The sequence below is a fragment of the Nothobranchius furzeri genome, chromosome 16 (genome assembly GCF_043380555.1).
Source record: "Nothobranchius furzeri strain GRZ-AD chromosome 16, NfurGRZ-RIMD1, whole genome shotgun sequence".
In the NCBI taxonomy this organism is placed as follows: domain Eukaryota; kingdom Metazoa; phylum Chordata; class Actinopteri; order Cyprinodontiformes; family Nothobranchiidae; genus Nothobranchius; species Nothobranchius furzeri.
This window is the reverse complement of record NC_091756.1, coordinates 30,423,041-30,450,688: the sequence shown is the minus strand read 5'-3', so window position 1 is coordinate 30,450,688 and position 27,648 is coordinate 30,423,041. Positions and strand designations below refer to the sequence as shown.

The 27,648-nt window shown below is 41.6% G+C and overlaps 2 protein-coding genes across 3 annotated transcripts; one reads left to right on the top strand and one right to left on the bottom strand.

The window, feature by feature from the left end:
- Window positions 1-16,177: 16,177 nt before the first annotated feature.
- Window positions 16,178-18,785, top strand: LOC139063487 (uncharacterized). 2 transcript variants are annotated; one of them, XM_070545405.1, is made up of 6 exons: window positions 16,179-16,392; window positions 16,470-16,563; window positions 16,638-16,667; window positions 16,747-16,800; window positions 16,938-17,006; window positions 17,112-18,785. In XM_070545405.1, exons 1-6 carry the CDS (start codon window positions 16,282-16,284, stop codon window positions 17,144-17,146), a joined length of 393 nt encoding a protein of 130 aa, XP_070401506.1. In that variant the 5' UTR covers window positions 16,179-16,281; the 3' UTR covers window positions 17,147-18,785. The 2 variants fall into 2 exon arrangements, with proteins under 2 accessions (XP_070401504.1, XP_070401506.1); XM_070545403.1 differs by having other exon boundaries at window positions 16,178-16,392; window positions 16,938-18,785.
- On the bottom strand, window positions 16,914-26,898 carry kat7b (K(lysine) acetyltransferase 7b). The gene is made up of 14 exons (XM_015963499.3): window positions 26,688-26,898; window positions 25,655-25,808; window positions 25,327-25,575; window positions 25,147-25,229; window positions 20,317-20,400; window positions 20,141-20,239; window positions 19,947-20,057; window positions 19,649-19,840; window positions 19,031-19,120; window positions 18,809-18,949; window positions 18,583-18,676; window positions 18,349-18,495; window positions 17,797-17,903; window positions 16,914-17,712 (listed from the first exon to the last, which is right to left on the bottom strand). Exons 1-14 carry the CDS (start codon window positions 26,703-26,705, stop codon window positions 17,611-17,613), a joined length of 1,671 nt encoding a protein of 556 aa, XP_015818985.1. The 5' UTR covers window positions 26,706-26,898; the 3' UTR covers window positions 16,914-17,610.
- Window positions 26,899-27,648: the final 750 nt, after the last annotated feature.

Below are 27,648 nucleotides of genomic sequence, written 5' to 3'. Positions count from 1 at the left end.
TGCCCGGGCCCTCGTTTCTCCACCTTGCCACACTCATGACAACTCTGAGGGGGTTGAATTTTTTGTAACACTTCTGGTTAAGTGTAATTAAATGCTTAAAATTCTCATGTCAGAGCTTGCGCTAGCGCTGGGACCTAGCTCCGGGGAAAGGCCTCAGCCTGGGCCATTTTGACTCTCTGAACTTTAGTTGTGCCCTCTGTGTGTTCGTGTTCTGATGTTAATTATGGAATGATTTGGAGGCCAAGTTGCGGTTATTGACTGCACTAACAGATCATTGGTTCTATCGGTTGCAACCCTGTTCCAACCTTAGCCTCACCCTCAGAGCCACCTCTTTTCCATTTTTAGATTGTCTGGGTGTGACAAGACCTGTGACACGGCCAAAATGCCAGTGGGAACCTCCCATTTGGCTTCAAACCTGTTCCCCACAGAGCAATGGACGGGGTATGTCCATCCTTTTTATATGTTGATGGTTCAGACAAATGATCCTGATTCTATGTTAGATTTATGGCATCTGGAATCGCCTGCTGTGACTCAACCAAACACTCCTTCTATGATTTGAAATGCTGCAGCTGATATGAGACTGTGGGACATAATCGGATGGTGCCCATTGTTAAAAAGAAGGTGAAGAAGCATTGGGAAAAACATTTAACAGATTGGTGTATGATGTGTTGTTTGAGTTGTGATTTCTGTCTGTGAGAATTTGATGTGATCTACTTTTGTTAAAGGGGCCAGATCATGTTATTTTAAACCTTTGAGAGCAAAGGTAGCACAGCAATTGATAAAATGGTACTGTTGGCACTAGTGAGACATCATTTCATCTTAAAAATTAGTTATTTTCGTCAGCAAACGCTTCAGTTCACTGAAATCCCACCTCCACCAACCTGAGCTCCACCCATTAATGACGTAGCCCACAAAGAATCATGAGCCGACTAAGTGACAAATGAGAAGAAAGCATCCTTGGAAACAGCGCCGGCACTCCGCCCACACACAAAAAACACGCATAGAACAGCTGCGTCTTAGGCAACTTAAACATTGTATTGGGTTTGGTGGTCTAGCGGATGAGGCACCTTTCTTTTGTCTGGTTTGGCCATGTCCTGATGCCAGTTTGATTCCCTGTGTTGGCAGTAACTTGTGTTGCCAGCTAAAGCAGGTTTCTGTTTTCTTCTGTTTTATTTATTTAGAAAATGGGTTGAAATATAACATGTTGGTGGAGCTGGGTTCCGACTATCGGCTTGTGGAGCTCTCGGGAGACCAATGTTTTCTACCCGGTTCTCCCCTCCCCGCAGCTCGGCGCATCTCTGTCTGATCGCGGCTTCTGTCTGCTGTGCGGGCTGCCGGCTTGTGGAGCTCTGGGACGGAAACCTTTCCACCCGGTTCTCCCCAGCGGCAGCTCTGCACATCTAAGACCGCAGTGGCGCTTGTCTGCTGTGCAGCTGCCGGCTTGTGGAGCTCTCGGGAGACCTCTGTGTTCCACCCGGTTTTACCCAGCGGTCAGCCCGGCGTATCTCTGACTCAGAAGCTCTGGTGTTGTGCACAATTAACTCCGGTTGTAGCTAGGTTGCTACCTCCGTTAGCTTAGCTCCCACCTCTGCGTTAGCTTTGGGTTAGTTTCAGGTTAGCTTGTAGCTAGTTTGACCGGGTGTCGTCAGTTGATCCCAGCCTTACAGCCCCACCCTCAGCTCCTCCTCTCTTCCCTTTTGTGGAATTGTCTGGGCTTGATGGAACCTGTGACACGGTCAAAATGGCGGTGGTGGCCACTTCCCATTAACCCTCAAAAACGTGTTATTGGAGCATATGGAACCCATTATCCAATATTTATATGTCGATGGTCAGGACACGTGCTGTTGAGTTTTGTAGAAGTTGTGTTCTTAACCACTAGGGGCAGTGTGCTGTTATGCTGAGGTGTAGAGTGCCGAAGAAGAGCGTTCCTCTGTAAAACAGTTTGTGTGGATGAAGTATCACTGCCTGCCTTCTACCCACTGCAAAACATAACAGTAGTCAAATTCAGGGGCTGATTTTACTCCTCTCAGTGACAGGCACACTGTATGATAGAATATTACCATTAGCACTTCTGAGATGTCACTTTCCCTGGAATAAAATGTATTTTCATAAGTCTTTCCTTCAACCCAGAAATAAGTGACTTTTATGTGACAAGACTTAGTGGACTTCAACTTCTCGTCTCACCAGATTGATGTAATCTAACCAGACAAGAAGAACAACAGCTGTGAGTTTATCCTGATGTGAGGAAGAACGGAGTAAAACTTTTCTTTTGCTGTTTAATAAATGATCACAGGCTGTTTTTATAAGTAATCCTGCTTCTAACTTTTGTCGTGTAACACTGTTTGTAATTTATACTTTTCTGATTGGATGACAGGGGCTCTGAAGTGGAAAAACAGGCGGACAAACATAATGTCAGCAGGGTGGGGGTGTCTTTACAGTTGAACTTCAAATACACATCATTAAGAAGTTGAAATCTGCAAAATACATGAAACCGTTCCTCCATAAGATTGAGTTTCTGATAGTGGGATTTGAATGTAAAAACGAGTGAAACCTCTCACTAATTAAATAAAATAACGATTATTTGTTTAGGACCATATGTCAGATTTACCAAAACCTGCGTGTCACATCTTTGAAAGCACACAGGTGCGAGCAGAGGCCGTATCAAAGAGAGTGGAAACTTTTCCAACACACGAAGGCTTCTGGTTTCCATTCATCATTTTATTAGCTTGGCTGTGAGAATCGCTCGTCTTTTCTCTGAGAAACAAACAAAAGGCAAAGACCGGCAGGATGTTTGATGGTTTTTCTGTGTGGCCCCATCCTGTCTACCTCGGTGCTAATCCCGCCTTCTGATACTCCAATTTGAACACAAATCCAGCATTCCTCAAGTGGGAATAAGAGCACCTGGAGGACCAGGTTTGTTTCATAAGGTTCTCTCTGTCAAACCTTAGGTTATTTTAGGTTTACAAGTAATGCACCTTAATGGGGCCTTTTTCTTTTCTTTTTCTGGTTTTTGTTTTTGTCTAAGGCAACTATACCTTACAAGAGAATGTTGTTGTGGCGTAAAGCGGCCCTATAAAAGTGCTGCTTCGTTCCTTGCTCACACGAATGCCCGAGGATCTCAAGTCAAACATGTTTTGTCTGCTACTCACTCACAGTTTACACCTCAACACACCTCAGCACACTTCAACGCCAAGTGAGTTATGATGCACAGGCACGCCTATGGGTGCGGGAGACTGACAGTCTAGAGACGGGGGGGGGGGGGGGGGGGGGGCGGTTTTCACATAACACAAACATGGCTCAGATGCAAGAAGAGGGGAGGAAGGTGGGGTTGTGCAGAGGAAAAAGGGGATGTGGTAGGGTGGGGGTAAGACTTCTGGATGGTGAGTGAGTGAAGAGCTGAAGGAAGGCAGAAGGGGATGAATGGAAGAAGAAGGAGGGGGGGGGGTGCTTCCTGTCGCCATTCCTGCCTGCCCACATAGACAGCCAAAGAAGGAGAGACAGGGAAGAGAGTATCTGGGCGGACTGCAGGCCACATGACATTCACTCTGCATCCCTCGCTTTTTCTCTACACCGAGTGATGTGCTCCCACCCTCCCTTCCCGTTCCCTCCCCCTTCTCCCTCCCCTCTCTTGCCCTTCAAAGCTTTGACATGTCATCTTCTACCACAAAAACAGAGGTGGGAAGACTTGCTGGCGCTACCGCTGCCTCAGGGTGTCTGGCACTAAAGCTGACTGCAAATACAGCAGGGAGAGAAGGAGAAGGAGTGGGAGGAGTGGAGAGACAGAGACAGTGAGAGAGAGAGAGAGAGAGAGAGAGAGGGAGAGAGAGAGAGAGAGAGAGAGAGAGAGAGAGGAGGAAGGGAAGGAGGAAAAAGATGGACAGAAATCCAAAAGGGAAAGAGGGGTGTGTGTGTGTGTGTGTGTGTGTGTGTGTGTGTGTGTGTGTGTGTGTGTGTGTGTGTGTGTGTGTGTGTGTGTGTGTGTAAAGGAACTGTTATTAAGGTGAAGAGACAAAAATGAGTCCTGCCTGTTTTTTAAGTCCCATTGCTGCAACCATGCTGTCTCCTAGCGCTGACTGTCTCTGTATCTCTCTCTCTCTCTCTCACACACACACACACACACACACACACACACACACACACACACACACACACACACACACACACACACACACACACATCAGAACAACAGGAACACAGTGATACCCAGAAAGGTTGAGTGAATGGTACTAATTTACCTCAAGCTAAATGTATGGAGACCACAAGCATATAATTGAACTGATCGCTCCTAATTCCTATGTAATGTTCTCCAGGACACTGCAACATTCTCTGTGACTCTAAGTACGCGCTAAGGATGGCCTTCCTTTTTGCGAATAAACGATTCCAGGCCAACTGTTTGCTGCACAGATACCGCCAAATTTGCAGATTGATTTAAGGAGCAATTATGCACTTGGCTTTTGAACCTCTGAGGCTTTGAAAATAAGTTGGTGATTGGCTCTTGGACAAAGTAAGCACATCTGACCAAAAGAGGCCTTGTCATAAGGAGAGAGTGTTGAAGAAGCCACAAGAGCACAGCAAACAAGAACATCGGTAACAGGACCTAATTACGGGCCTCCTGGGACTCGTGGGTACTGACCTAAGAGGCAACCGATGAGCACTTCAGAGGGAAAAAGACAAAACAACAATTATATCATCCACTGTTTTAATAAACCTTACATGGACATCACTCTTATGTGTGGATTTTCAATCTGAACACACATGCTGTGTTAACAGTTGTCAGAGTTACCACAATTACTGGTTCTCCTTTTGGAAATACCATTCATGTCAAGATCCATATTATAGTTATGACTGGGAATGCTGGATTACTCTGAAAGCTCTAAAATGGTTAATCTGGTGGGAAAAAAATAAAATATGAGTATGTTTGCTACTCAAAATTGTGGTTTGATTGTTTTAAATATGAAACTAAGATGAAATGTTTAATTTTATTTTACTGCTTTTCTAGCATCTTTTGTATTTGTTTATTTGCATGGGAAAGTGCATGGATGTACAATGTTGCCATAAATACACCAATTTTTGTGAAATGCTAATTTCAAATTGTAGTCCCATCAAACAAGCAAAACCAACTCAAATAATTCACTACAAACAACTAATAAAATCATTATAAAGCCTGTAAAAGTGACAGTATCTTTTAAAATGTTTTCAAAATATCATAAATTACCGCTAAGCCTTAGACTTTTTTTTTCTCAGCCATGCTTCACATATCTGTTTTTATGGTGTTTATTTAGCAGAATAATTATAATTTTCACCTTAAAGACTAAAACTCTGCAGTAGAGCGCAGCAGCAATGGTCTGTCTCAGCGTCAAATGAACAAGTGAGAATCTTTTACTTTCTAATTGAGAAAAAGCACAAATAAAGTTTTATTTTTAGCGCTTTCAAGCATCAGTCTTCTCGTCCCAAGGTGAAATTAAAGTTCACAAAAGAAGAGCATTAACTATGAATGGGCTGGTCAGTCCACAATCAGGAGAAATTCTAATTAGAAACACTAGTTGAGCAGCGTGGGGCCGTTTTTATGTGTTGATATTCGGGATGAGATCCTCTCTTCTCCACACTGAATTAGCATCATGGGAAATGTTGAGTATATTCTGAATGTTGGCTGTTTTTTATTTAACAGGTGGGCTCCTTATGGATATATATGGACAAACAATATGGGTGCCAACAGGGTTTGTCCGCAGGTTCCATGATGGCTCCACAGGGATTTTACTCACATTGATTTTTGTCCATCAGATGGTTCCAGACGGTATGACTCATACATGTGTGGGCAAATCCCTGTAGGGCCACCATAGAAGCCACGGACAGACCCTGTTGGCATCCATACGGGGTGCCCATATATATCCATAAGGGGCCCAGCTATGCATGCTGGCTGGGAGTCTATGCTGGAACGATTGATTATCATCATTTTACTCTAATGCTGTAGCTGCACGTATGATACAAACTCAATGGCTATCAGTGACAAATTCTCCAATTTGATGGAAGTGAAAGGATTATTCATTCAGTCACTCATAAAGCTCATGATTCCATATTTAGATCTGTGGTGGCTTTTGTGAAGAATAAGTAAGTAAGGCTCGGGGTGGCATGGTGGCACTGTTGCTTTGCAGCGAGAGGAAAGCTAGCTTGCCTGAAAAGCCACATTATTCAACCACAGCTGGTGTTTATTGACTGTAGGTGTTGGTTGTTACCCAGTTTGTGTAGTTAAATATTAGTTGTTGTAATATTAACTTCCTGCAAACTAAAGCTTCCAGTTTAGCTTCATGATGTCCTCTCATATAAGTCAGCTGTGGGTGATTTTTCATTCTGCAGGTTTGTTGTCATTTAGAAAAATAACACTTGAGAGTTTGGTTTTTAATAAAAGGACAGCTATTTTGTTCTGTTTTTGTGAAGAACAAATATAGATTAGTTTTGTTTTCACTGGTAGCAAAATGTCTTGAAAGCACTCGTCCCATAAAGCCATGTATAAGAGCAAACCACTCGCAACATTAACATAGCTCTTGTACTTTTGATTATGTTATTCCTGTTTAAATTAATAGAAACAGGAAGTAAAATAACGCATTTATTGCATATTACTGATGATACACACTGATGCGGTACATTTATACATCCAACATGAACAGTGTCGCATTTGATGTATCAAATCCAGGAAAAAAATACATCTAAATGAAGAAAAGTTATTTATAAAATCATATTATATCTATTTTTTTAAAGAACACACGACTGACTAAATGGACCTCTGTTCTTTAGAGGAACGGGTGTTACAAGGAAGTGTGATATATTTACCTGTCCTGTGAAAAACCTGTAAACTAATTTTTACAGTGTTCTTGGCCTGCATACCTGACTGATAATTCATATTTAGTAATTGGTTGTGATTAGAACCAAGCACACAGAGTTACTTGTGATGCTACTTAATGACTGCACCAATTAGAACACACAATTGTTTCAAAGCTACGCAGAAGCTGTTTAGAACTTCCTAGGAAAGAATGTTGTTATTTCAGGAAAGTCCGGTGAATTACCTGACCTCACCTTTCAAAATAAAACATGCCAGGGTGTGTGTGTGTGGGGTGTGTTTGCAGGTGGTGGACTGCTTCATCAGCTCCTTACTTTCAGAGAAAGACGCGGCCAACGAGCTTTTTCACGCACCTGCAGTTTCTGAGCTGTAGTGGTGACTCGAACATCTCGGGCTGCTTGTGGCTCAGCCAGTCCCATGACAACAGCCAGTCTCTGGGATCTGCTGAGACAGGACGGCCACAGTACCAGCCTGAAGCCCCCAGTCTGAGCATGCAAAGGCAGACAGCAGTATTTCATTCTGAGAGAGCCTTGGGGAGTCCAATTTATGCCTTTCTCTGGAGAAACCACACTAAAGTACCACAGGGAACCAAACGGGGAAAACAACTTGAGGAACAAGAGACTTCGGAGAAATTCAGGCAAAGTGTAATCGTAAAACTTTGCTGTGTGGATTAGGTCTGTCACAAAACTCTAAAAGGACAATTTTTATTTTACAGTTTGTGGGGGGAAAAAAACTAACATTAAGCTGTTGATCTTGTAGGTGCAAACGTATTACACAAAATATGATTTCTAAACTAATGTATAATACAAAAGTCGTCCAGGATTGTTAATAAAGCTCAGTGCAGATATAATAAATGTGTCCAAAGGTGTTAAGAGGAGAGCCAGATCCAAAACAAGCATCTATAAACAACTCCAGTCTCAGAAAAGTTGTGGTTTCTGTAATACATATTTTAAAAACATTTTGCAATGTGATTAAATTTGCATTACATGATTTTACACTGAATGAAGTAATGAAAAACATGAAAGCAGACCGAGTAGCAGCACCTAAAACCTTCAGGACAACCTGAAGCCTGGAGATGGTGAAGATGTTTAATAAAAAAGTGTTTTGTGACGATCAGGAAGAACATTTTGGTCCAAATGGATTAGCTGTTAGCTCATCAAAATAATCAGAACTTTTTACAGATCTCGGAATAACTGAACTATCATCTAAACTCAGCAACAAAGTGTGTATGTTGATTTGGTTTATTTCTGTAAAAACGAAATGGAGCAAATCTGTTTTGTTTGCATTTTTACAAGTGCGTACCTCATAAGTACTTATGTCGTCGTGCTAAGATACCATAAGAGGAGAAAATCAGTTTTTTCATGATGTGTTAAAAAGCATTTTGAAACTTTTACCAAAAGTCCTCCAATGTGTTCTGAATTTCTCTATCGTAGCCTGTGGCTTTGCTAATTTATCATTTCACCACAAACATGTTTTCAACTACAAATGGGGAGGATTGAGTTCGACTTTAACAACAAATAAACACATATGTTTGAGGTGGTAAAGTATTGCATGTTGGCACAAAAAAATCAACTAAAGCAGACCACAAAAATTAACCACAATTCACTCCATGTGTGACACTGCTGAAAACAAAACATGCACATTTCTTTATTTAACTTTTGAATGTGCTAGTTAAGCAGAAAGACCAACTTAAATAAATGAGACCAAATTCACCAAGCAGATTTTAGTTTTCATTTGTTAAGCAACACTGCCACCTCCTGCAAGGATGCTAACATAGCAGCAACTCTCACAGAGCAAGGGTTAAAGCCAGAATGAGTTTCCAGCCTCTTTAGGTTCTGGCCACGCATTATCTTTATAAGGGGATTCCCATAATCCCACAGTGGGAAAAAAGCAGCCAAAAACACGTATCTCCTCACCTGAGAAGGAAAACCTTGTTCCTTTAAATTAACTCAGTTGTGTTTCAGTTTAGAGCCCTCCTACAAAGTTAAAATTGACTATTGAAGTTGAGTTGAATCGGACCAAATCATGTCAAATGAGACATGAACATGAACGTTGCTTCATGGTACCATCATATAAACGGAAAGGAACTATCCATCCATCATCCATCCATCCATTTTCTTCCGCTTATCCGGAGTTGGGTATTGGGGGCAGCAGCCTAAGTGGAGAGGCCCAGAATTCCCTCTCCCCAGCCACTTGGGCCAGCTCTTCCGAGGGAATCCCAAGGCGTTCCCTGGCCAGGTGAGAGACATACGTACTCTGTTGGTGTGACAGTAAAGGGAAAATAGAATTTAGGCCTCCTCCCGGTTGGATGTGCCTGATAAATCTCACTAGGAAGGCATCCAGGAGGCATCCTAACCAAATGCCCAAGCCTCCTCAAGTGGCTCCTCTTGATGTGGAGGAGCAGCAGGTCTACTCCTAGCCCCTCCTGGATGACCGAGTTTCTCACCATATCGCTAAGGGAGAGCCCAGACACCCTGTGGAGAAAACTCATTTGAGCCGCTTGTATCCGTGATCTCATGTTTTGCTTGTGACCATACAGTAAGTGAGGGTAGAAATGTAGATCAAACCGTAAATCAAGAGCTTTGCCTTCTGGCTCAGCTCTCTCTTCAGCACGACAGACCGGTACAACGCCCGCATCACTGCAGATGCAGCACCGATCTGCCCATCGCCTACAAACTCCTCCACTTAAGGCAGGACCTCATCCCTGACCTGGTGAAGGCATTCTATCCTTTTACGACTCAAGACCATGGTCTCGGATTTAGAGGAGTTGATTCTCATCCCAGCTACTTCATTCACACTTGGCTGCAAACCGCTCCAGCAAAAGCCAAAGATCACGTTCTGATGAAGCCAGCAGGACCACATCATCTGCAAAAACAGAGACTGTTAATAAAATATCAAGCATATAAAATGAACAGTGAGGGTCCTGATATGAATCCCTGAGGTACTCTTTTGATAATTAGACAAGTTTCCTCTTAAATTTAACAGTTAAATTCCTAACTCTGCGTAAATCTTCTATTGCATTTTTAATGTTTTGGTTTTTCTGTTTGCTCGATTTGGCTTTATACAATTTAAATTTTAATTTCGTTATTTCATGTTTTGCCATAAGTAACATAGTCAGATTGGTAACTGAATCCACACTAAATGATCATCGCAATGTCAGGCACTAAAGCATTCAAGTGGGCTGATGAAAAAACGCTGATCTAGATTGAGACACATCAGAACCGCTGATGGGTCTAGAACTCAGCTCCAGTTTGATCAAGCGTGAACAGCAGTTTGTCTTTTCTCCGTGTTTGTGTGGTGCCTTCTTAGGGTTCTACAGCCCCCGCTGATGGAGGCCAGGCTGCCAAGCACGGGTGCCACCAGTCTCTCTTATCTCCACCAGCGGGCAAGGTGGGTTGAGTGTCTTTGCTCAAGGACACAACAGCAGCATTCTTTGGCAGTAGCTGGCATTGAACCAACAACCCGCTCTGCCTCCTCAGCTACTGCTGCCCTCTTTAGGCTGTCTCACCTGAAGGAACCTCAAGCTTCAAACTGCAGGAAAATCAGAGACCCTGGAAAGTAGGTGGCATTTAAAGCATGAACATGTGAAAATATCGTGGCTTCTATTAGTTCCAACCACCAAAAAATGGTTCACAGATGCTTTATATTGTATCTGCCATGTGTTATTTCCCTTTTCTGGGTGATAGGTGGTAACAAACAGAAGAGTATTTGCACTGGGTTGTTTTGTAGCAAGATTAAAAGACCTTGTGTTGGAGGAGTAAAAATTAGGATCAAACAGCTAATCAGCATGAAAAGGGAAAAATGCATTTGAGGCAGAAGATGGAATCATTTTATTATTTGACAGTGAAAAAAGCTAAATCCAGAAGGATGGTGTACAACATTCATAGTTTTAATCATCAGCTGAAATTCATAACCCAGGCTAACCTGGGATATGGTCCATCCTGGTTCTGATCCTGGTCTTTGTCTGGATCTAATAAATGATCCCAGTTGCCTCCTAACACCTGCTTATGCGGAAAGGACGGTTGTGCTGCCATCTGCTGGTTTCTTTAGAGATGAATGGTTTTTACCATTAATCTCTGGAAATATCCATCGAAATGTTGTTGAAAACAAATTGGATTATGCTGAACAATATTAGCGGCTTTGTTACATATAACCATAAAAATTGGGTCTGGATGACGCCACTTTTCCTTCTTCATGAGCTGTGAGGACAAAACACATTTACTGAATCGGTTACAAAACTTTCACCATTCATAAATGTTTTTTAAACATTTACCTCTTCGCTCATTGCCAGTGATGGAGGGAAGTCTGATATGCTTGTCGTTTTGCTGGAGGTTGAAGGATCTGATGAAGCACTTGTTCAAAAATTGCACACCCAGGGATTTTGACCCTAATGACCTTCCACTGGTAAGGTCTTACTCAAACACATCAATGCTGCTTGCTTGCAATGATTTCGGTATGTACTGCCCCTATCACCAGGAAAAACACACACTGTCACTTTAACTGAGAGGATTTTGGCTGCATAGTGAACAGTTATTAGCCCTGTTGCTTTGTAGTGAAAAGGTCACAGGTTTGATTCCCCGCTGCAGCTTTCCTGCATGGAGAGCGTGTCCTCCCCATACATGAGTGGGTTTTCTCCAGGTACTTTGGATCCCTCACACTGACCAAAATGCATGTTAGGTTAATTGGAGACTAAATCGTCCCAAGTGTGTGACTGGTTGTTTGTGTCTGTGATGGACAGGTCTCCTGGACAGGTGACCCGAGTGAGAAGTAAGTGGTTCAGAAAATGGATGAGTGTGATTCTATTATGACTGGCTTTGAACATTTTCAATCTGAATCATGCCTTTTCATTACGATCATCTATCCCCAAACAGATGCAGTGTTGGGTCAATTTATCATACGAACAAATATTGCAGCAAGTCAGTCTCCAAGATGGTGGGAAATTACGCTAAATGCTAATTAGATACATAGCTAAAGGGAGCGGTGTGCATTTATGCGTTTCCCAGTGAAAATAATAAATTATATTTCAATTAAATCCAAGTTTATTTATATAGCGCCAAATCACAACAAGAGTCATCTCAAGGCACTTCACATGATAAACATTCCAGTACAGGTCAGTTCATTAAGCCAATCAGAAAAATGTTTCCTGTATAAGGAACCCAGCAAATTGCATCAAGTCACTGACTAGTGTCAGTGACTTTACAGCAATCCTCATACTAAGCAAGCATATAGCGACAGTGGAGAGAAAAACTCCCTTTTAACAGGAAGAAACCTCCAGAGGATCCTGGCTCAGTATAAGCAGCCACTCACCACGACTCACTGGGGATCGAGAAGACACAGCAGACACACGCATACACCAACACCAACCCACACACACACACGCACACATCCACACACACAACATATATACTGGTACCAAGTAGTGTTTCTGTGGTTATATTGTGATTTCTAAGTAAATATTCTATTTGGTGAGAGATAAACTTTATTGTATTTATCCTAGTGAATCTATAATTAAACGGGTAAACTAGCAGTAGCACATCCAATGTCAAAGAAAGCAAAATATTATTAAAAGGAGAAGGAGAATGTTTAAGTGGTTAGCAACAGTGTTCAAGCCGATGGCCCCCACCATGAGGCTACCACAGCTCAGCAGAACATCATTGTAGCTTCTTCTGGGGAGAAAAACACTTAGAGAGAAAATAAAGTTAACAGCTGAAATTGCAGAAAGTAATACAGTTAAAGAGCAGATTGTAGACGAAAGTAGTAGAGTGTGAAAAGTGGTCAGTGTATCCTCCAGCAGTCTAAGCCTAAAACAGCATAACTACAGAGATAACTCTGGATAACCTAGCCTTTTAGATGGAGGCATGTTGGAGGCAGGGCAAGGGAGAGCCGTCTTTACCGACTGTACACTCCACCTCCCTGTACTCCCCCATGAACCTGACAGTGCTGCCTGCTTTGTCCAGATGACAGTGGGTTGGTTGAAGCAGCTGAATGATGGCATCTTCAACTCCAACTCCATGGCGATAATTGTGTTTTTATCAGCTGCGCAGACTAGTTCGCTTAAAACCGATCCTGAAACGAGCACACCTGGAATGTGTAATTCATGCTTTTATCATCTCCCGACTGGATTATGCAAATTCCATTTTAATTGGTTTACCTTCCTCCGCTCTTAACAGGCTTCAGGTCGCACAAAACGCGGCAGCCAGATTTTTAACAAACACCCCTAGAAGAGACCATATCACACCTGTACTGGTGCGGCTCCACTGGCTACCCGTAAACTTCAGAGTCAAGTTTAAAATCCTGATTTTTGTTTTTAAGGCCCTGAACGGTCTGGCTCCGGATTACCTGTCTGATCTTGTGACTCGTTATGTGCCAAACCGGGCGTTGAGATCTGCTGATTGCCTGCTGCTTCGCGTTCCAACGATGAAATACAAAACGCGGGGGCAGCGTACTTTTGTCTGTGCTGCTCCGACACTCTGGAATGCTCTTCCTCTGTCAGTGAGGCTGGCACCATCCCTCCTCCGGTTCAAGTCGCTACTTAAGGCTCACTTTTACGACCAGGTATTTTTAAATCCCTGACTTTTATTATTTTACTATGTGTCTTTTATTGACCGTGATTATCTGCTTTGTTGTGTATTTTATTGTTGACCGTGCATTGTTTTATATTGTGTTTTTACTTTTTATTCTGTACAGCACTTTGGTCGGCTGCCATGCCGTTTTTAAATGTGCTTTATAAATAAAGTTGGTATGGTATGGTATGGTATGGTATGGTATGGTATGGTATGGTATGGTATGGTATGGTATGGTATGGTATGGTATGGTATGGTATGGTATGGTATGGTATGGTATGGGCAAACTGCAGCGGGCCCTGATATGTTCTAGTTTGCTTATTCAGGTGGACCAACAGGAGTCTCTCCAGGACCTTCATGATGTGGGACGTCAGGGCAACCGGTCTGTAGTCATCATTGATTGATGGGAGAGTTTTCTTTGGAACTGGAACAAGGCAGGATGTCTTCCACAGGACTGGAACCTTCTCCTGGGCCAGGCTGAGGTTGAAGAGGTGCTGCAGAATCCCACAGAGCTGCTCTGCACAGGCCTTCAGTACTCTGGGGCTGACGCCATCTGGACCTGCAGCCTTGTTCCTGTTCAGTCTCTCCAGCTGCCTCTTCACCTGACTTCTAGAGACAGATAGGTGGAAGGGGGAGGTAAATGGGGCAGCAGCATCTACTGACTTGGTTGAAGACAGATTTATAGAACCAGAAGAGTCCATGACTGTGTTAGAGGACAAAAGAGCTGACGTGTGACAGGGAAATGTTGGATCAGAGGAGGATGGGATGTCTGATTGGTTGGGGACAGGCGAGGAGAATGCTGGGTTTCTTCCTGAACTGAACCTACTGAAGAATTTTTCAGTTCATTGGCTGTGTCCAGGCTGCCATCTGTGCAATTCTTCCTCTTCTTGAAGCCTGTGATCTTCTTCATCCCTGACCAGCCATCTCTGATATTGTTCCTCTGTAGGTTGTTCTCCAGCTTCTTCCTGTATGCCTCCTTGCTGTCTCTGATCTTGATCTTCAGTTGCTTCTGTATACTCCTCAATGATTCCCTGTCTCCCTCCTTGAAGGCTCTTTTTTTCCTCATTTAGCAGATAAGAGCTTTATATGTGAGAAGGAGGATCTTAAAATCGATTCTGAATTTAACAGGCAGCCAATGTAGGGAAGCTAAGACAGGAGAGATATGATCTCTTTTTAATTCTCATCAGAACTCTAGCTGCAGCATTTTGGACAAGCTGAAGACTTTTAACTACATTCTGTGGACTTCCTGAGAGTAATGAATTACAGTAATCCAGTCTTGATGTAATAAATGCATGCACTAGTTTTTTAGCACCACTCCTGGAAATGATGTTTTTAATCTTAGCAATGTTACAAAGGTGGAAAAAGGAAATCCTACAAACCTGTTTAACGTGGGATTTGAATGACATGTCCTGGTCAAAGATAACACCAAGGTTCCTTACTTTGTTCTCGGAGATTAATGTAATGCCATTCAGATCAGGTGATTGACTAAGCAATTTCTTTTTCTGAATTTCTGGTCCAAAGATGAGAACTTCAGTTTTGTCTTGATTTAAAAGCAGAAAGTTTTGAGTCATCCAATTTTTTATGTCTTCAAGACAAGCCTGTAATCTACCCAACCGATTAAGTTCATCAGGGTTAATGGATAGATATAACTGAGTATCGTCAGCATAACAGTGGAAGTTTATCCCATGCTGTCTAATGATTTTACAAATCTGTTCAGTGCGTCATTACAGGAGCTTATTTCAGGTTGTCTCTTTAATTAAACCAGATGACTGAAAAGACAGTTAAAAATCCAGCAGTCTCCATTTGTACTTTTCCCTTGTTTTCCCTTCAGAGTTTGTATGTAAACGAGATGGAAGTTCTGACCCGTCTCCCTACTGCGTCACATGGAACTGCAGCGTCCTGTCATTACAGGAGCTCTTTGTAACTCAGCCGTTTCATATGCAGATGCGGTGCCTCTGATTCCTTTTGATTCAGCTCTCCATGTTACAGTGTTGGGTTAGATTGTGGAGGGGGCTGTTCAGGCGTAATTGCCTTTCAGGCTTAATTGTTCTGTGCTTTTCTTGGTTCTGGAAGCACCTGTGCAGTGGGATCAAAGCATCTGATGTTTGTGTCAGCTTTGTTTCAAGCGGCTGTCCTTACCGCACACAGATCGTCTGGTAATTGCCACTTCAGACATTTCTATAGCTGGAGTTTAGGAGGACGAGAGCACATTTATTAAAGGTTTAATAATGCTGTAGTGGTCTTGAGAAACAAAAACTAAGCTAATATAGCATAAAAAGCTATTATGTTTTTGCATTTTGGATCATGTACACCTTATTTGACACATTCTTCTAAAATACAACATCTCTGCAACCTGAACTCATCAGATGGTGATCCGGTAAGGCAGCAATACAAGTCAACAGCAGGAAAACCAATAAACCCTTCAAAGACGATGGGGTTGTTTGCAGAGTCTGACTCAAAGACACTGTACCCATCTGTCCCACCCGTTTCTCTGGGATATCAAAGCAGCACATCACATGACGACAAATATCCAGGGGTCTAATAAAAATGGAAATGAACGGCACCAATCTCATGCAAATATTTGAGCTTTGGCGTCATCTTTTCTTGTCTGCTTGTAAACCTTTAAATCATTGGTTAAAATGTAGAATATTAATTAAATTAAGGGTTTTCTTCATATCAGTGCAAATATGGTGATACCTAAAGGAGAACATGCAAGTGTGATTAGAGGGGAGGGGTTCAGGATGGGGGTGGTGGCTATAAATACAGCCGGGTTTGACTGGAACCAACGACTGACGACCACTGGAGACCATTCTCCCAACACCGTCACTTACTTTGGGGTTTTTTTCTTCCAAGAGACAGAAGACAATTCTTCCTGATTAAAACATGGAAAATTGGAAAATCCAGCTGGTCGTTGTGACTTTTTGTGCTCTGATTCAAATCTGTTGGGGACTATCTTTCAGTGCAGAGGAGCGAGGGGGTTCTGATGACTGGCAGGTAGGATTAACCACTGAGAACTAAATGTTTACATCACATCAATGACTGTACTCGTAACCATTCCATTTTTCTGACAGGAGTCGGTGGACGGCGGTCTGAGCACCCCGATAGAAAGTCTGATGAAAAGATCCAAAGCCCTTCGCTTTTATGGACTGATGGGGAAGCGTACAGGTAGTCCCAGAACACATCGTCTCATGGTGCACATCTTTACTTTCTTTTAATCTGCTTGTTTTTGTTTCAATCAGCTACAAAGAAACCATTTCATGTGGACAGACGTGAGTAAAATGTTTTTCTTTTCCAGAAAAATTTGTCAAAATGTATTTGTAGCTTCATAAGTTTTTTTTTTCCTTGTAGGAAATAAAGGAGAAGCGTTTGTGGGTCTGATGGGGAGAAGCATCTCCAGAAGAGGTGAGGGACCAAGCCACAAAACCCTTTAAAACATCAAGGCAGCTTTATTAGTATTAAAGAAATCAAATTCCTGATACACATGTGATAGCTGAGAGTAAATCCACCAGGCAAAGTCTCATTCGAATGTTTTATTACAGAATCTTTAACCGGAGCGAGTCCTTCTACAACCAGCCAGATCCACGTTTCAGAGGAACCGCACAAGCAAGGTATGATTGTATCGGTACAAAAACCTGAGCCTGTTATTGTGCATCTCTACTGTTAGTTTTCTCTTCTAAGCTCATTAAACACAATTTGCGTTTGATATTTGGCAGGTTCACCAGAGGAATGGGTCCAAATCCTGTACTAACAAAAGCTATGGGAAGGAAAACTAAATCCATCTATACAACCATTCATGTAAACCAAAGACAAGGACTCCTGCTTTCTAAAAAATATACCCTGCTTAGTTTCAGTTTATGCCAACAGACAGGAATGACCACAGACGTAAGGATGCACATTACTTCTTAGAAATATGAACCACGCGGGAACGCCGCTAGAACATAATGCAATAAACTCAAAGCAGAACATTCATGTCATCCACCGAATCGGGACCGTCTCCACCTTCAGTTATTGAGCTTTACCGGGAACGAACGATGCTGGACAGCATGAAGGAAAGTCAAATTAGAATAATTAAATCATGAGCGAAATGCGTAGAAATGAACAGGATAAAAAAGCAAAACAAGCAGAACACTGATGGTTATTGAAGGGTCTAGGCTACTTGTGGCACGTGAGGCTGGAGGTGACGCGGTTCAAAGTAGCCTGAGGGTCTTGTGCTCATGTCCCTTTGGGGGGGGTCCACTTTAACGAGCTGGGGTCGATGGTTTTGTTGCTGTTGCCTCGTTTGATTTCCTTTGCTTTCCACTCGTCGATCAAGTCCTAAAAACATGTTGTTGTTTTTTTAAATTATTATTTAGAGATTTGATTGAAACAATTTTCCAGAAACAAAGCGGACACACGTACCTGTCGCTTCAGGACTAAGTGCTTTCCCTTCCAGTACTTCAGCATCTGCAGAGACTGCAGCGTGCTCACGATGTCCACAGGATTCACTGCTGTTTCCTGACTGATCTCTGCATCAAAACCAGCCCAGAGCGAGTTTTAGTGTAAAAGCTTTAAACTCTCTTAGGAGAAACAGTGTTTGTCTTCTGGGACTGATAGGCTAACAGCTAGTCTGGCAACATCCTCCACTGAAAACACTTTATTTTAGAAAATTTTACAATACCATACATTTTCATTATATACAGTTTTTCATCAGTTATTGCTTTTGTTATACCTCTGGATGAACTGCAAGTGCTTTATTTTGCTGCTGCAGGCAGTATTTAGGTCCGTAAATACCAGAGGACTCAATGTTAACAGTGTAAAGCCAAAGTGGAGTTAGCAACTTCTACAAACTGAGGCTGCTCAACATGTATGACAGTTGAAATGGTCAGTGTTGTGTTTAAAGAGTGTCTACGTGGTCTTCTAATGCCCGACAGATCCAACTATGTCTTAGATCAACGCTAAATTCTGCCTCACCTTTGATGGAGATCTCCTTGCCCTGAAAGTTGTACATGTATCTGAGCAACACTTCCTTCCAGTAGCTACGATAGCTGATGAGGCCCAAGTCAGACAAAGGCCTCTCTGGCGAGCCCACTTTCTCTTCCACCTTGGACAGCAGATAACCTGAGCGAAGCAGGGGACGGCCAATTAGACAGCAGCTCTTGCAAACGTTTTAGGTGTAGGAACATTTTAAACAGTGTGTGTTCTTACTGAAGTCAATGAGCATCTTGCCAAATCCCTGTCTCATGTACTGCGGCATCGTCAGGATACAGGAAACGTTGTAGTTTAGGAACGAATTCTTCTCCTGGATGGAACACACAAATGTTTTAAACCTCTTTGTGGACAGAAATACAGTCAACTAAAAATGGAACCAGATCACGATTAAAAACAAAATAAAGTTTGCAACACTGGCATGGAGTTGTCCTGTTCTGTTTACCTTCGAGAAATATCCCACTAAGTGACAGCCGGTGTTGTCGGCCTCGGTCATGACATAGAAGAGAAACGGCTCCACGTCGTAGTAAAGGGTTTTGTGGTCCAGGAAGAGTTTGGCAAGTAAACACAGGTTCTGGCAATAAATCTGGGGAAACAACAACAGTTTAGCATCTCTAATTCATCATCATAGGACCCGGTCTCCATGTTTTCTAAAATAACCTCCCACCTTATTTTTCTTGCCATCGACTTCAAACACAGAAATGGAACCCTTCCTGTACACTTCGTCTCCTGGAGGATGCTTCCACACACACTTAGCCTGGAAATACACAGAAAAAGGAAACAAATCTGTGTTTTTTCAAAGCAATGGAACACATGCAGGTATGTTAACTTCTAAAATGGCCTGTATTTGATATAGCACCTTTTAGAATCCTGGAACCCCCCAAGGTGCTTTACAACACAATCAGTCATTCACCCATTCACACGCTGGTGGGGATGAGCTACAATGTAGCCACAGCTGCCCTGGGGCGCACTGAGGCGAGGCTGCAGAGCACTGGCGCCACCGGTCCCTCCGACCACCACCAGCAGCAGGCAAGGGGGGTTAAGTGTCTTGCCAAAGGACACAACGACAATGACAGACTGAGCGGAGCTCGAACCAGCAACCTTCTGATTATGGGGTGAGCACTCAACTCCTGTGCCACCGTCGCCCAAACTAAAAGGTTGTATCTACTAGTAATAAACAGAAGTTGAGCATATTTAAGCTAAATAATTACATCTGTAGGTGATTAAGGACAACCCTCACAAACACTTAGCCCAGCTCCCCGTGTGTCGTTGTTCTGAGACCCACCATGTGTCTCCTGAGGATGGTTTGGCTCTTCATGTACTTCAGGCAGAACTCGCAGACGTACAATCGACCGAGACGAGCGTACTCCTCAGGATAGGGCGAGTGGTACCAGGTGTCCAGCTCATAGCGGCCAAACACGATGGTTTTGATCATGTTGCTGCCCTCTGTGATCTGACCCTGGATACGCAGCTTCTCCTGCAGGAGAGTAAAAGACAACCATAAAACACATTTAAAAGAGAGTCGCTTTTTTGATGACGAAGAAAAAACTACGCTGTTTTTCAGTGGCTAAATCTGGCATTACCAGATCTTCAGATGCACGGGCCTGGGCTTTTCTGAACAGCTCCAGGTCATATTCGCTGGTGATGTTCTCGAGGAGGGGCTCTCTGGTGTTGCCGTACGTCTGCCGATGCTCCTGTGGAGAGAACAGGAAGTTCAACAAAAGGAAAGAACACCGCAGCAGTAAAACACAAACGTGTGTGTTTGCTGGACACGTACCATGTGCTTCTCTTTCTGCTCTTTCTGCAGACCAGAGTTTCGCCCCTTCCTGATCTCCGTCACCTGCTCCTTGTATCTGCTCTGCTTCGGCGTGGGTGTCTAGGACATTAACATAAAAACATTATTGTTTATCTCGTACACGCCCACTAACGACTTAGCTCACAAACACGGAGTACCTGGTGACGAGTAGCGTGTCTAGCACTGTTGTCTTCCTGCACCTTCCCCTCTTCCTCTTGCTTCTCGCGGCTGACGGCTTTAACCTGGCGAGAACAAAAAGGTCAGACTTCCTTTTGTGTCGGTATTTGGACACAAGAACATCACATGCTTTTCCTCAACCAAAATCCCAACTGTTTACTGATCGATCTTTGTCCCTGTCCTCACAGATGGTCATGAGCTTTAGGTCATAACTGGGTGGATTTTTCTCTGAGCTCTGGAGCAAACCAAGGTGTAATATGCTTTCACAAGTCCAGCGTTGCAGTAATATTGCTACCAAGTGTGGCGGAACAAATCCCACAAGATTCACGCATCGTCGTGCCGCCACGGCCAATTCATAAGACACACCCTGGCAGAAGTATTACACTTATTTGTCGGCATGGTATGTCTTCTAAAAATGGCTTCATTTACAGATTTATATGACTCACTCAGTCCTTATTTAAACTTCTCAGCCCTCACTAGGCTCAAAGGGAGCTGGTGTCCACCTGCATCATTCATAGGGCAAAAGGCAGGGGACACCCTGGACAGGTCTCACTCACACCTAGACTTAATTTAGAGTCTCTAATTAACCTGACGTGTGTTTTTTATTTGTGGGGGGAAACCGAGCACCCAGAGAAAACTCAAGCATCGTGGGGAGGACATGCTAACTCCATGCAAAAAGGCCACAGGCAGGATTTGAACCTGCAACCTTCTCCCTGCAAGGTAGCAGTGCTACCACACGCTTCACCATGCAGCCCCAGATCCAAATGACTGAAAATGAAAATATATGTGAATAATTTAAGTGTGTAGAACAACAGCTGAGCTGATCCATTAGTCTGATATTTTTCTAAAGGTGTTGTGTTGGAACCAGGGGGGTGTTGAGATTTCTGAAACACACACAGCTATATATATTTACAAGCCTACTCTATATTACTCATTTCCATTGAAATTATTTGCAGTAATTTACGGTCATTTGATTTTTTTTCTCATCCATTTTGCAAAATTTTTTGTTCTTTTTTATTCCTTTATTTTTGTTGTTTATTTTAAACAAAACTGAAGTTGGTTCCCTTTTTAGTTCCCAATTTAAACGGGTCAGTTTCAACTAATTTGTCCACTTCCTGCGCCTTTAATCTGCTCTAATTATAAATTAATTTATTTCATGTGTGATCAATAGAACTCTAGATAAATGTAACCTATTGTTTATAAACCTCAACCTATAACTAACAATAAATTGAAGAAAGTTGCCTTCTTTAAACTTTCACTAATCCATTAAAAGGTTCACAAATGACCAACTTTCTTTGATAGATTTTACTGTTAATGTTAGGGATGCACAGATGGGTCAGCATTTGATCCCAATCGGCCGATAGCGCCCCTATCGGTTTTGATCAGTTTTCAAAACAGATCAAAGCAGACCGATTACAGACCATTTTAGATTAGGTTACATTTCCTTTATTCCCAGATTATGTAGTTTGTAGCACTCATTATAATGTTGTAGAAAATTTCTGGCCAATCCACGTGATCGGTATCAGTGATCGTATCAGTGATCAGCATTCTTTGATATCGGTGATCGGCAGCAAAAAACCTGATCGGTGCATCCCTAGTTAATGAAGAATAATCCTGTCCAGGCTTGAAGAGTTTTCAGCTGGACCAGATAAAAAGTTATCAACTTTGTGTTTTACTGAACTGTAACAAATCAGATAAAGATTTCACAAATCACAAACTATATATTTTAAGGACTCTGCTATTAGATTAAAATACCATACCATATATATTTATAAAGCACCATTTCAGAATAGCATGGCAGCTAACCAAAGTGCTGTACATAAAAAAGCCAAATGCTTGAACAAGAAACACAATTAGAACAGGCAAAATACATAAGAACAAAGCATAAATAGTCAGAGATAAAAATTCCTACTAAAAACAATAAAATAGGAGAACAGTTAACAGCACTATCAAAAAATAAAATGATGCGACGAATGCTAAAAACATTTGAAATGGCACAAATAAAACCAAATAAGCTACCAGATGGTGCGAGGTGCCAAAAGTGAGCTACTGAATCATAAAAATGGAATTAAAAATTCAAATCCAGTGCTAGATTTTCATGAAAAGTGTCACGGAGGGAAGGCAATACTAAAGAAGTACGTTTTCAGGGCCGACTTGAAACCGCTGACTGAGGGAGCCAGACGCACACGGAGGGGCAGAGAGTTCCAGTCTTACCCATGATTGCGGTTTAGAGTAATGAACCAGGCTGGGAGTTTTTAAAAGCCTCAGGAATCTTTTGCAGGTATTTAGAGTTAATTAGCTGATACAGATGACTAGGTTAATAGCTCGTTTAGAGAAACTTTTCATGATATGCTAATTTTTTTAGATAGGATTTTTGGGTTTTCATGAGCTGTATGCCAAAATCATCAATATTAGAAACAATAAAAGGCTTGAACTACTTCAGCTGTGTGTAACGAATCTATGAAAGTCTAATGTTTATCAGTACATTACACACAATAATGAACTTCATCACAATATGTTAATTTTTTGAGAAGGACCTGTATACAGTGTCAGTAGGGCTGGGTACCAGCAGATACTTCTTGATACTACTACTTTAACGATACCTGATGTTTGATGGCGGTAATGATATTTTAGTTGAAATCTATATATTTTTTATTTTAAGAGAGGATAACAAACAACTTAAAGATTATGTTCTAAATGTTAATACTATTTTATATTTTATACTTTGTTTCAACAAAGCGTTAGTGCAAACTGTAAAGGCACAAACTGTAAATATGTGTATAAAAATAGCTTTCATTACGTTTCCCTTCATGTCAGTAACAGCAGTGATAACAATCCTGCTGAACAGCTTTTATAATGCTGGTAAACAGCAGCTAAGTTGGTTTTATGTCCTGTTTCTGCTTTTATCAGCCTCCATCCTCAGACTCCTCCGGAGTTTTGGAAGGTGATGGATAGGGGTGGGCAATATAAACGATATAAGGTAGAAACAATATAAAATTGGGTAATGATAGAGTTTTTGGCTATATCGCAATACCGCAATAACACATGACGTCACTAAGATGTGTGCCCTGCTGACATTGGGACAACAGAATGGCAGTGACTGCAAGCATGGAGTGGGCGGAGGAGGAGGCCTATATGCCTCAAGTGGCATATATTTGCCACATGAGGATATTTAAAAGCATGTCAATTTTGACACATATAAACAAAGGAAAAATATATTGCAATATATATCGTTACCGCACATGCTTCAGATTATATTGCAATATAGATTTGAGGCCATATCGCCCAGCCCTAGTGATGGACTTGCTTTACTTTTTTGCAGTCAAAGACTTTCCATGTTTCAGCTCTCAAGGTGATGCCCTGCACAACAAGCTGCTTTGTTAAATTGCTACTATTCCTGATTTTTGCAGCACCAATCTTCTTGCTGGTGTTGCACTTAGCTGCTGTTTACTTTAGTTAAAAGCACCCAAATGTTAGGTTTTATTTAGCATTTTCATGACGTGACTCGGGATGAGTCATGTGACCCGCGGCGGCACATTGGGACATTTTAATACTTTTTTCCTGATATTGGTACCTACCAAATGTTTTCACTCAGTCTTAAAGAGTTCTGGCACCCAACCCTAGGCGTCGGTCAACCTTCCTCATGGTCTGCTGAGATTTTCCGCGTTTCTCCTCTGCTGGAGGTCTGTGTGGTGTTTACTGTTGTATCACTGCTGTAGCGCGGGAGCTGAATACGTCACATGCTCTGAGTATTTTGAGCCAAGACTCTCTTTATTTATGCTAGGTTATTTAATAAAAATGATGGTAGTTGACAAATGAAATGCACTACGGAGAATTTACATACAGAACAAATTTTAAGACCCAGTTGTCAAAATTGAAGACCTTTTCAGGTATTATTTCCAGATTCCTAAATCCAATGCGTTTGAGACTTTTTAAGACCCCGCAGGATAAATGTCAGTATATCGGTATCAGCAAATATTGGTTATTGGCCATAACAGTTATATTATTATCGAGTATCTGTATCGGCTCAAAAATCTCATATCGGTGCATCACGTGTTGTAAAAATCAGAAACTGTCTTTTAAGGATCCTGTTAAAAGTACAGAATAACCCAGTCCAGGTTTGAAGAGTAAGTATTATAAATTTTTAATTAAAGTAAAATAAAGATGCTCAGGGAGCGGAAATAGTTGTTGGAATTGCTCTTTTTGACTCTGAAACTAAAAAAGGAAACCAACTTCAGCTTTGTCTGTTAAGTCTTTTTAGCTTTTTGTAATAATTTAATCACTTGTTCTTTAATAAATAAATAAATAAATAATCACATCAACAAGAAACCTTTGAGTTGATGAATAAGCAAGGATGGTACACGTGACTAACAACTGAATTGGCGTCAGTATCAAATGTTGATTTGCACAAACCAGATGTTTTAACTCACAAAGGCTGCAGTTCTGTAGTGTGAGCAGAGCGCACCACGGGAGCACGCTTGTAATGAGCGTGTGCATTTTTGTCGCTTGGGCATTGCGGAGAGGTGGAGAAACTGGTTTCAACAATGGAACTGACTGGAATACTGACTTAACGCAGCAAATGTGCAGATGTAATTAGCAACAGGAGAGGCAGGGGGAGAGGGTAACAAGAGAAACACTGAGGGACTGGACCGATATTTATGAGCTAAACGTTGGAAAAAGTGTGGGTGTTTAATCTCCTAATTAGAAAAGGTGTAAGTGTTAAAACATCCACATCCTCCACGGGTGCAACGCCCAGGGTTGTTGCTTGTCTACAAATCTGAGCTGAAATGCCAGCGAGGATGTTAACTTACCTTACACTCGTCAGCAGACAGATTGTGGTACAGAGGACACCCTGATATGGCAAAATGGCGCTCATGCTTTCCTGTGAGGTGGCCTACACAACAACAAAAAAGATAGTAATATGTTTCAATACAGAAAGTAATTCAGCTAATTTCATAGAAAGAAAAAAACCTTTTTTTTTTTTTTTTTACCTAAAGAGTTACACCCAGGGGTCGGGCACTTCATGTTGAAGTTGTACGTTTCATGGCAGCGGCGGCGTTTTGGTCGATGAGAGAGGTCTTTATCAGAGTCTCTGTTATTCTGGTCTTTGGACTGGCTCTCATCATGAGAAGCATTGGGACTGGAGATGTCCAGCTCCGATTCAGACGAGGGAGCATTTCCTGTGGGTGTGAGTGGTGGAGACTCATCGTGGTCTGCAGCTCGCTTCAAGTCTGGTGTATCTAAAGAGAAAGAAGTCCAACCACTATTAGACACTTGAAAACTGTGTATGTGGTTCTGGTGGATGTGAAGATGACCAACCCTGAGAGCTCTGGCTAAGGCGGGTGGAAGCTCTGGTGAGCCGCTGTCTCTTCGGCATGTTTCCATCACTTTCTGAGCTGTTGGCCTGATCTCTTTCAGCAGAAGAATCCTCAGAGTCCTCCGTTGCATCGGACCCACTTCCTGCCATAGGTCTCTGCAAAAAGATAATCAATAAACAGCTCAAACACAATAATGCCATTTGTTAAAAAGAGTTATTGTGGATGACCACAGTTAAGGTCCATATCTCTTAACATTAAATAGTTTCTGTCCAGATAATAAATATAATTGTAATGACTTTAATCTTGTGAGACAATGCTAAATCAGTGGGATGTTTGGTGTAATAAAAACTACTAGCGTGGCTTTTTTGAGGGTTTTTATTCAGCTCACTTAAAAAAAACAATGTCAGCTGGCTGGTCGTTGTTTATTCAACACGTCTCAACAGCTGTCACTAATGTTTACGTCAAAACGTGCTAACACAAATATTTTACCACAAGTAATTTTTTTTATTCTGATAAACACAATTATGGTTAGCCAAAGCAAGCTAGAAAAGCTTGCATGCTTAGCTCTTCGTTGCATTGTTGTTGGTTTCGCTTCAAACGTTAGCCAAGCTAATGTGTGTCACCAGTCTCCATTGAAAAAGCTAACATTTTCAAATGTGTTTCTCCCAAATAACGTTTAGATACAAACTAATGTAAGAAGACGGAGCACGAGAGAAACTATTACGACCTCATAGCCAATTCGGCACATATATGAGCAGTAAAATTTGACTTAATATAATATTACTGCTTATGTTTGGCTATTTTAAGCCCACTAAGGTTTTATTTACTTTACTAGTTGTAAAAACGCAACCAAACACAAAACAATATGTATAAAAGGATAGATGATTTTATGGATCTCTTTGGTAGACTAAAGAACTATTTGTGAATCAAGGATTCGGATAGTAAATGGTAGATCCTTCTAGTTACTCAATGGCATACAGTTGAGCTAGCACTGCTAAAGCTAAGCCTCTTTTGCGACCTATGTGTGTTCTTACCTGTCGTCTACGAGGCATGTTCTCCCAGAAAACTGCTTTTTTCTCACGTGGTGAAGTTCAAAAACAGAAAACTCCTATGAATTGTAGTTATAAGAAAAGAAAAAAGCAGCTACTTATTGATTTTTTTCTTGAATTTGTTTGTATTCACACAGCGTTGCCAGGGTGTATCGCGCCACATTCCTCACCCTGACAGAGGAGAGAACTACATTTCCGGTGATGAATGCAATGCGCCTCCAAACCACCAGAGAGCGCAGAAATATGCATCACATAGCTTGGAAAGGACAATTCCTTTTTTTATTTTTTCACTTTTTGAGCATTTCTGCTCAAATTTAACAAATAAATTACTTAAACTCTTCATACCTGGACTAGAATGTTCTGCATCAATATCAGTTTTTAGCGTGCAGTGGTTTGTGAAACCTTTAGATCAGTGAAAATTTAATGAAGGCCAATTTCTTCTTGAGTTTGGATGATCATATTATCAACACACTTTTTCCATTTGATGTTTATAAACAGTACATTTATATCAAAAGTTCTGATTGATCACTCGTAAAATAAAACGTTTTACAAATGTATGTGTTTGTTTTTTACATATTTTACATATTATTTTGCTTTTATGTTTTTTTTTTTTTTGTTTGTTTGTTTTGTTTTGTTTTTTACTTATAATATGCCTCAGTTTAAGGTTTTGGTAATGTCTTGTTTAAAATGACTAAAGATTGTCATGGACGAAGATGTTTTTTTATTCTACTTGTAGATACTATTACATGACAGCAGATGTCAGGAAAACCTGGAATCTTGCACTCAAGTCTTTGAAAAGTTCAGTTGTTCCCTGATGATGTAGCTTGGTCAACCCCATAATAACCCCAGCAACCAGAGGAGCCAAAGCTGTGGAGTAGCCCATGTACTTTAAGGTCTTTAAATCTTTATCTGACAGCACATTGAAAAATAAAACTTTATATCAAAT